Source organism: Pyrgilauda ruficollis, unplaced genomic scaffold (genome assembly GCF_017590135.1).
Source record: "Pyrgilauda ruficollis isolate IOZ18807 unplaced genomic scaffold, ASM1759013v1 scaffold162, whole genome shotgun sequence".
Taxonomy (NCBI): domain Eukaryota; kingdom Metazoa; phylum Chordata; class Aves; order Passeriformes; family Passeridae; genus Pyrgilauda; species Pyrgilauda ruficollis.
In genome coordinates this window covers 67,661-76,944 of record NW_024514987.1, presented here as the reverse complement: position 1 = coordinate 76,944, position 9,284 = coordinate 67,661, and the positions used below count along the sequence as shown (strand labels likewise).

Below are 9,284 nucleotides of genomic sequence, written 5' to 3'. Positions count from 1 at the left end.
TCCAAAGCCTCGTGCAGAGGAGCCCTGGGGGGACAGGGACAGTGACACATCACCGGGGGCTCTGGGGTGCACCCAGGAGGGGAGGAGCTCTCCCTAAAACTGGAGATTCCTCCATCTTCCTCCTCTCTGCCACAAAAGTCGCTCATTTTTAAGGTGGGGATGATGATTTGATTTTCCAAGGACATCAAGGAGGATGAAGAGAGCCCCTGGCACCTCAATTTCTGGGATGCAGCCCCACCCCGAGCCGGGCACATCAACAACCCCACAGACCATCAGTGTCTTATTAAGGCTCCATTTTATAGAAAGGAAAAAAAAAAAAATCATACTTTAAATACAGCCATGGGGGGCACTGCAGGGAACGTGGAGCTGGGGGAGAGCTCTGAGTGAGGGGCAACTGCAGCCACAGCCAAGGCCAAGCTCCTCCTGGCCCTTTGCACTGCTGCCAGGTCAAGGAACAGACCTTTGGGAGGTGAAATAAAACCCAGGCTGGGGGACAGGGACATGGAATTACTGGCAGGAAATTAAGGCCATTCTGCCATGCAAGTGTGGGCTGATCTGTGAGACAAGGAACAGCCAGGGCACACAGAATCCCTCAGACCCGAGCCAGGGGCTTGCTAGGGAAATAAAACCCCTTTTCCCACCATGATCCAACAGCCCCAGAGAGCTGGAAGCACTCAGGAGCTCGTTCTCAGCAGCTCTCACACTCAGATAAAGGACTGGTCTGTCCTGTTCATACTGGGTCTGTCCTTACAGCTCAGTGCTCAGCTGGAACCTAAGGAAAAGTGCAGCTACAAAGGACTTCATCCAGCAGCAGGTCCTCACCAGCCAGCAACACCAAAACACAGCTGGAAAAGAGCTTCCATCTTCTTAAAAAGGTTTTTCTTAAATAGAACAACACATGGAAAACACATCAAATCCAATTCCCTAACCAAGTGTCCGGCGCACAAACCACGTCTGGTCAATAAAGAGGCAAAAGGCTCGACCCTTGGGAGGAGGCAGCTACTGTGGAGGAGCTTGTGGGAGCATAAACTCTGCTTACAGAGCTGAGAGCAGCAGCTTCACTTCTCCTTCAGGGCCAGGTCTTCATCCTTCAGGGCAAACTTCCTCCTGAGGACCTCAGCGATGAGCACGGCCGGGTCCTCCTCCTTCAGGGACGGGCGGCTCCTGGGGGCAGAGCACAGAAACCACTGCAGCCAGCACAGAGAGAGAAATCCCTGCCAAATTCCTGCCTGAGAGCTCTGCCTGGATCCTGAGTAGCACCGAGCACAGAAACCACTGCATCCAGCACAGAGAGCCAAATTCCTGCCTGGCTCCTGGGGGCACAGCACAGAAATCACTGCATCCAGCACAGAGAGACAAATCCCTGCCTGGATCCTGAGGGGCACAGAGCACAGAAACCACTGCAGCCAGCACAGAGACAGAAATTCCTGCCAAACTCCTGCCTGAGAGCTCTGCCTGGACTCTCTGCAGGGCTTTCCTGCAGCTTGTATCATGAGATGCTGTCACAAGTGGAGGAGGTGCAAGAAGAACACCACAAAACAGCAAAAAGGGGAAATTCAGCTCCTTCTGTGGCTCCAGGGGGATCCTGGAAATCTCACCCTCAAAGCTCTGGGTAATTCTTATTCCTCTGTGCTGATAACAAGCAATCACCCCAAAACTTCATTAATTATTCACAGCCTCCATCCCCCCCATTTAACCAACCCTCAGTGAGGTGTTTGGGGGGAAGCCCTGGAAATTTCTGTTTTTTCAGTAATTTTGCTGCACTCTGGATTTCTGCTTCCCTGTTTCAGCAGGGGAGATCCCAGGCATTTTACAGCAGGGCTGGTGCAGAATTCCTTCCACTACACGAGTTCTCCTGTTCCCAGGGCAATCTGCCTCCTTCAGCAAGTTCACACAAGCAGCTCCTTTCAGAGGATTATTTATTTCACAGCAGGCCAAACCTCAGCTCTTTTCCCTCAGGTACCATGGGTTTGTTCACAGCCTGCAACAATAACCTCAGAGCTTTATTTCTTTTTCATAGCTGAAGCCCCTCCTCACTCAGAAAACATTATGGGAAGACATTTTATCTTCCTAAAAGACAAAAAAACCCAAAGCCTGGAATATTTCCACCAGACACTGGATCAGGCACATTTCTGCAAGTTCCTCATTTGTTCCTGAAGCTTCCAAGGCTGAATTTAAACACAAAGGCTGAGTTTAAACACAAGGCTGAGTTTAAGCACTGACTCCTTAAGCAGCAGCAGAGCAATGCATCGATGTAATTATCTTTTCAAGCATCTTTTTCATCTTTAAGCACCTTTTTTCCTCCACTTGAAGAGCACCTGACCTTCTTCAGGCTTCCCAGTGCTGCCCAGTTCAGCTGGGGGAGCACAGGGGCTGCTCCACAACTGCACCAGAATTAGGAATTAAAGCTCATCAAATAATGAACATCAGTAATTAACTTAATTTTTCAGCTACCTGCAACTCTTCAGGCAGCTTTAATTAAGCTGCAATAACCCCAAACCATCACTGCTGTGTGCAGGAGAGGCTGATGAGGGCAAAAATGGCTCAGCCTTTGTGTGGCAGCTCCACCCTGGAAAAGCAGAGCCAAGGGGGAATTTTGGGAGGGATGGAGCAGTGACACCCCTGATGCTCTGGCTGGGGAAGCTGAGCTTGTTCCTCTCATCTGACTTGAATTTTTTTCAGCGCTGAGAATCTGATTCCTTTCAAACCAAATTAAGAACCAGCAGCTGCGCACAGCCCCCAGCCAGAGCGGTATTTTTGGCCAGGAATCTCACAGAGCAGAAGGGGAAGCGTGGAGCCTGAGAGCTGAGCTGTGACAGGCAGGTGGCACGGCCAAAAGTGGGGAAGAACTTCCCCAGCTGGGCAGGATCTTGGCCGTGGAGCAGCTCCAGGAGTTCTCATGATCACAACTCCTCGTGAGACAAGTGCAAACTCACCCTGCCCACGCCCAGAGGAAGAATCAGAGAAGCTGAGGAGCTCCAAGAGTTAAATCCCTGCGTGCTCCAAGCTGGAAAAGCTGCTGAGCTTCCCAACTACCCGGGAGTGGGAGGAGGGCTGAGAGCAGCACTGCCCTCACTCTGAAAGCTGCCAGCACACACAGGGCTGCCTTGCAGCTGGGCAAACAGTTTTTTTGTCAGGTCAACGAGCTGGCCAAACGTTTAAATGGTTTAAATTTCCCTCCATGATTTCCTATCCAGGAAAATTCTCATGGATATTTTAAAATAAATTAATTTTAAATAAATTATATATATATATATATATATATATATATATAAAATTTATTAAAAATACATATATATTTATCTATTAAAAATATATATTATAAAAATATATAGAATTATAAATAAATACTATTTTATATATCTATATATAAATATATGAAAAATTAAAAAATACACATATATATAAAAATATATATAAATATGTAAAATATTTTAATATATAAATATATTTATATTTTATTATTATATAGATTTATAAATTATATATTTTATATATTTTTATATTTATATAAATTATATATTTTATATAATAATAGTAATATATTTATATATTAAAATAATATACAGTATTTATAATTTAAAATAAATTATAAATAAGATTACCCCCATGAAAATTCTCCACTATTTCCTATCCCAGAAAGGCAAAAAGCCCAGGGATGAGTTTCCAAGTTCTGCTCCCAAAGGCATTTCCCCCAGAACGAAGGACACGGGGCAGCCCCAGCAGGCAGCACCAGGCCCAGGCTCCGCAGGGATCTGACCCAGAACCAAAAGAGAATTCCAGGAAGCACTCACAAATCTTTGCTCTGCTTCATCCTGTGGATGTCTTTGAGGATGCCCATCATGTCGGCGAAGCTGCTGGCCTTGGACAGGGACACCGAGTCCTCCTGGTCGGGGGGCTCGGGCCGGGCCTCGGGCGCGGGGCACAGCGGCGGCAGCTCGGCCACCGAGGGCAGCTCGGGGCTCTCCAGCTCCGCCTCCTCCTCCGTGATGTCGCTGATCACAAAGGACGTGGTGGACTGGAAGGAGGGTCCGAAGCAATGGACGGGAGAGGAGGCGTTGGAGCTCCCCGGAGATAACAGCTCTGGGGTCAGCTGGGCCGAGGCTGCAGCACAGAACAAGGGGGGGTGAGCTGGCAGCAAGGCTAAAAACACAGGTGGGGGTGAGCTGGCAGCAAGGCACGGGACAGCTTCTCCTCAGCACCACAGAGTGTAAAACTAAAACCAGAGGTGGATGGATGAACTGGCAGCAAGGCTAAAAACACAGGTAGTGGGGGGAACTGGCAGCAAGGCACGGGACAGCTTCTCCTCAGCACCACAGAGTAAAACTAAAACCAGAGGTGGATGGATGAACTCACAGCAAGGCACACAGGACAGCTTCTCTTCAGCACCACAGAGTGTAAAACTAAAAACACAAGTGGGTGGGTGAACTGGCAGCAAGGCACGTGGGACAGCTTTTCCTCCACACAAAGAATGTAAAACCAAAAACACAGGTGGATGGATGAACTGGCAGCAAGGCATGGGACAGCTTCTCCTCCATACAACAGAGTGTAAAACTAAAACCACAGGTGGGTGGATGAACTCACAGCAAGACACACAGGACAACTTCTCCTCAGCACAGCAGAATGTAAAACTAAAACCACGGCCCCCGAGCTGCCCCCAGAGCCAGCACCCCACCCTGAGCGAGCCCGGAGGGGGCAGAGCTCAGCCCCAGCAGGAAGTGAGCCCACCTGAGTCTGCAGCCACGATCTTGGCGATCTGGCTCCGCAGGTGGCTCAGCTCGTCCTGGAGCTCCGTGGTGCGGCTCAGGGCTGGCAAGCCAGGCTTCTTCAGGGCCAGCAGCTTCTCCTCCTGCTTCCTCAGGTTGGGCACTGAGGCGTTTCTCTGGATCACCGTGAAGGGACTCGGCTTCCACTTGTGCTTCAGCGGGCGAGTGTCACTTCTGGGGACAAAAACCTGTCAGTCCCCAAGTCCAAACCTGTCCATGACAAAGCCTGGCCTCCCCTGAGGGCAGCAGAGCCTCAAAACAAATGAAGCCTCTGTGTACCATCAGAGGTGCTCCCTGCAGCTGCCCCTGGATCCCTGGAAGTGTCCAAGGCCAGGCTGGACAGGGCATTTCAGTCCTGGGAGAACTCAACCCTTCCACTTCCTGGCCAAAAACCACCCTGGAGCAGGGGCTCCTGTGCACAGACCAGGGAGTGACACAGGACATGGCACAGGCTCCTGGCACCTCCTACAGGAATTCCTCTCCGGGTACTTTGTCTTTTTTTTTCCCCCCTCTGTGGGGAAAAATGTCTTTCAAGAGGCACCACGCCAGACCCTGAGGGGACTGGAAGTTGTGGTCAGCTGAGCAGAGCCTGGCCTGAGCTCTGTGCCAGAGAGCAGCAGAGGAAAACCAACCTGACCCTGGCGTAGGTCTCCTCGTCGTCCGCTGCGATCCACACGATGTCAGCCAGGGTGGGCACGGGGGGCACCTCACCCAGATACAGATCTGAGACACTGGGCAGCACCTGGCAGGAAGGAAATGCTGCTGAGAGACAGGCTTTGCTCTCCTGGAGCTGCCCCAGCTGTGCTGTCAGAGCCCCTGTGCTGTGAGCAGCTGTGGCTGGCACAGGCACAACATCAATTCCAGCAGGTTTCCTTTTGTTTGCACAATTATTCAAGTTTTTGGAGCTGGGAGATGAATCCTTTGTGCTTCCCTGGGCCAGCTCCTGCTCCTTCCTGCTGTGTGAGTGAGGCAGGAGGGGACACCTGATGCAGGCCAGGCTGCCAAGGCCACGTGCCACCCTGTGCCATGCCAAGTGCCAGCCCTGAGCTCCAAGGGTGACATCAGGGACTCCACAATCCTGGGAACAGGCCCAGAGGGCACCAGGTCCCTTGGAGGTCACACAGCAAAACCCTGGGGCAGCAGCTCCACCTTTCCATCTCCCTCAGCTCAGACACTGCCTGGGCAGGGATTTCCTCGAGCTGCCAGTGATCAATTTACAAAAATAGAATTAAAGAAAAAAAAATTAAAAAAAATAATTCTTAAACTTCACTGTACTGGTGCAGGTTTTGTGGCTACAACTCTGCAGATGTGTAGGGACAAAACAGCAGCTGATGGCAGTGCCTGGAACTGCCCCAGCTCCCCCAGGGCAGGGGTCACTCACCTCGAAGGTGGCCCTGGGACAGGGCTTCAGGGGGAGGTTGGAGCCGATCATCCTGACCACGCTGCGGGCTGAGCCATGGGGCTTGTTCTGCCAGATGGGGATGGTCTGCAGGGACCACAGCACACAGTCAGCACCTCCAGGCAGGGCCCTTCTGAAATTCATTCAGCTGGAAATTCTCCTCAACTGTCAGTCTGATTCCTGACTTTTTATCTCTTCACTTGTAACTGAGAACTGGTGATAACTGAGGTCCCCATCTCACAGAACTGTGTTCAGCTGAGCTGGTGACAGCCAGGCAGGTGCAGGGGCATTTTGGACATGGGTGTTAGACTGAAAACTGAAAGCACTCGGTACCAGGCACTGTCAACAGGCATTTTCACAAAGGAAAACTGGCCAAGGGAGGAAAACAGCCACACAACAAGGGCCCAGGAGGAAAATGACACCAAAAGAAAGTGTCACTCAAGGGACACTCCTGCTTTCACACCACCTTTAGCACTGACATTGTGAAATACCCCGGGGCAGCTGTGAGCCTCCTTCCCTTCCCTGGAGACACTCACTGCACATGCTGCTGAGGAACCACCTCCAGCGCTCCCAGCTGACCTGGGATGAGCTGAGCATTGCTTGGGTGACAGCAAGTGACAATTCTATCCAGAGCCTGTCCCAGCCCAGGGCCACAGGGAGCAGCCCTGGAGAGTGTTCCCAGAAACAGCAGCTGGTTTAGACTCTCAGGACACTTCTGAGCTGGGCCCAAAGGGTGACGTGCCCTGCCCAGGAGAGCTCCTGCGGCAGGAAGAGCGCAAGGCACGGAGAGCAGCACAGTGACAAAGCTCAGCCCACAGCACCCCAGCAATCGATTTACTGCTGCAGCTCGTCCTGCACTCTGTGCCTGAGCCCTGCTCACTGCTGACACCTGAAATTCCTGATGGGCCCTTCAGAATGAACCTCTGGGCTGGGCAGGGAGGGGACAGAGCTCTGCCTGGGGCAGGGAGGGGACAGATCTTTCTCTCTCTGGGGACAGAGCTCTGCTTGGGGACAGAGGCAGGAAGGGGACAGAGCTCTGCCAGGGGCAGGGAGGGGACAGATCTTTCTCTCTCTGGGGACAGAGCTCTGCTTGGGGACAGAGGCAGGAAGGGGACAGAGCTCTGCCAGGGGCAGGGAGGGGACAGATCTTTCTCTCTCTGGGGACAGATCTCTGCCTGGGGACAGGGGCTGGGGCAGTGCCCGGGAGCTGCTGCCAGGGAAAGGCGCCGGGGGAAGGTTCTGGGGCAGCTCCCGGGGCTCGGAGGAGCTGCCGGGGGAAGTGCCGGGCAGTGTCGGGGCAGGGTCCGGGCAGTGTCCGGGCAGTGTCGGGGCAGTGTCGGGGCAGTGTCCGGGGCAGGGTCCGGGCAGGGCCCGGTGTCCCGGCCCGTGTCACTCACGGCCTCCGCGTCCATCTCCGCTGGCTCAGCGCCGGCCGCTCATCGCACCCGCTCCGCTCGCTCACTGCAACACACAACGAGGGCTCAGCACGGCCCGGCCCGGCCCGGTCCGACTCCCCGGCCCGGCCCCGCTACCTGCCCGGGCCCGCTCCCAGCGCCGGCCGCGGCCGCTCCGCCGCCATCGCCCGGAACCAGAACCAGAACCCGCCCCGCGCCTTCCGGGGCGCAGCGCCTGCGCCGGGCCGGGACAGCGGGGACGGGGACCGCGGGGACAGGGACAGCGGGGACGGGGACAGCGGGGACAGGGACAGCATGGGGACAGCGGCGACACCCCGGTGCAGGGGGACATTAGGGACACCGCGGTGTAAAGGGCCATTGGGGACACCCCTGTGCAGGGGGAGACTGGGGACACCGGGGTACATGGGGACATCCAGGGACACCCCAGAGCAAGGGGACTTTGGGGACACCCGGGTGCCAAGGGACATTGGGGACACCCCGGTGCAGGGGCGACACGGGGGACACCTCGGTGTAAAAGGGGACACCCCGGTGCAGGGGCACATCCCGGTGCAGGTGGACATCGCGGTGTAAAGGGACACTGGGGACATCCCGGCGCAGGGGGACACCACCCCGGTGCAGGGGGACACTGGGGACACCCCGGTGTAAAGGGGGACACCCCAGTGCAGGGGGACATCGCGGTGTAAAGGGACACTGAGCACACCCCGGTGTAAAGGGGGACATTGGGGACACCCCGGTGGAGGGGGGAATATTGGGGACACCGCGGTGCAAGGGAACACCCCGGTGCAGGGGGACACTGGGGACACCCCGGGCGCGCCCCGCTCGCCCCCAGCCCCGGCGCAGGAAGGAGAGCGAGGCCGAGCTGAGGATGCACGGATGGTTTTACCGGGGCCGCTCCGCCGCCCCTCCCGGCCGACATCGGCCCGGGCCCGCCGCGGGTTTCGGGCCAGGGCGTCACCAGGCACGGGAGGGACGGCAGCGGCAGCCGCTCACCGGACACCGACAGAGGGAACGGGGACAACGACAGAGGGAACGGGGAGAACGCCCGGCAGGGGAGAGGGACGCGGACGGGTCCCCTCGGGATGCCCCAGGCTGCTCCTGCTCGGGGGTGGTTTTGGGCTCCTCTGCCACTGTCCGGGCTCATCCCGAGAGAGCTCCAAGGGGCTGCGGGGAGCTCATGAGAGAATAAACAGAGACACAGTGGGAACCCAAAGGCTGGAGCCCTGCAGGGATGGAAGCGCCACAAGGGCTGACAGAACTCTGCAGTGCTCCCCAAGGGCTGACAGAACTCTGCAGGGCTCCCCAGGGGCTGAGAGAACTCTGCAGGGCTCCCCAAGGGCTGACAAAACTCTGCAGTGCTCCCCAGGGGCTGACAGAACTCTGCAGGGCTCCCCAGGGGCTGAAGGAACTCTGCAGTGCTGCCAGAGCCCAGCCTGTCCCACTGGGGTGTGACAAAGTGCAGAGCTAATGCATAGTTACAAAGCCAACACTGAGAATCATCCCGGGTCAGTAATTAACCTCACTAGAGCACTTAGTGAAGTGACACTGGTCCAGCCCAGAGGTGCAGCTAAGCTCAGTCCCCAGGCTCAGGTATGGACAGGAGGGCTGGGGCAGGGAGGGGACAGGGTAATTGCCACCACCAGGCTCCTCCCAGGACTGAAAATACCTCGTCAGGAAAATTAAAAAAAAAACCCCGTCAGGAAAAAT

The 9,284-nt window shown here is 55.1% G+C and overlaps 1 protein-coding gene across 3 annotated transcripts; it reads right to left on the bottom strand.

The window, feature by feature from the left end:
* Positions 1 to 278: 278 nt before the first annotated feature.
* Positions 279 to 7,827, bottom strand: MTFR1L (mitochondrial fission regulator 1 like). Of its 3 annotated transcripts, XM_041463132.1 has the most exons (8): positions 7,698 to 7,827; positions 7,563 to 7,626; positions 6,148 to 6,252; positions 5,399 to 5,508; positions 4,729 to 4,940; positions 3,795 to 4,104; positions 1,040 to 1,164; positions 279 to 881 (listed from the first exon to the last, which is right to left on the bottom strand). In XM_041463132.1, exons 2-7 carry the CDS (start codon positions 7,575 to 7,577, stop codon positions 1,059 to 1,061), a joined length of 858 nt encoding a protein of 285 aa, XP_041319066.1. In that variant the 5' UTR covers positions 7,578 to 7,626; positions 7,698 to 7,827; the 3' UTR covers positions 279 to 881; positions 1,040 to 1,058. The 3 variants fall into 3 exon arrangements, with proteins under 3 accessions (XP_041319066.1, XP_041319067.1, XP_041319068.1); XM_041463133.1 differs by having other exon boundaries at positions 279 to 1,164; positions 7,695 to 7,756; XM_041463134.1 differs by having other exon boundaries at positions 279 to 1,164; positions 7,702 to 7,748.
* Positions 7,828 to 9,284: the final 1,457 nt, after the last annotated feature.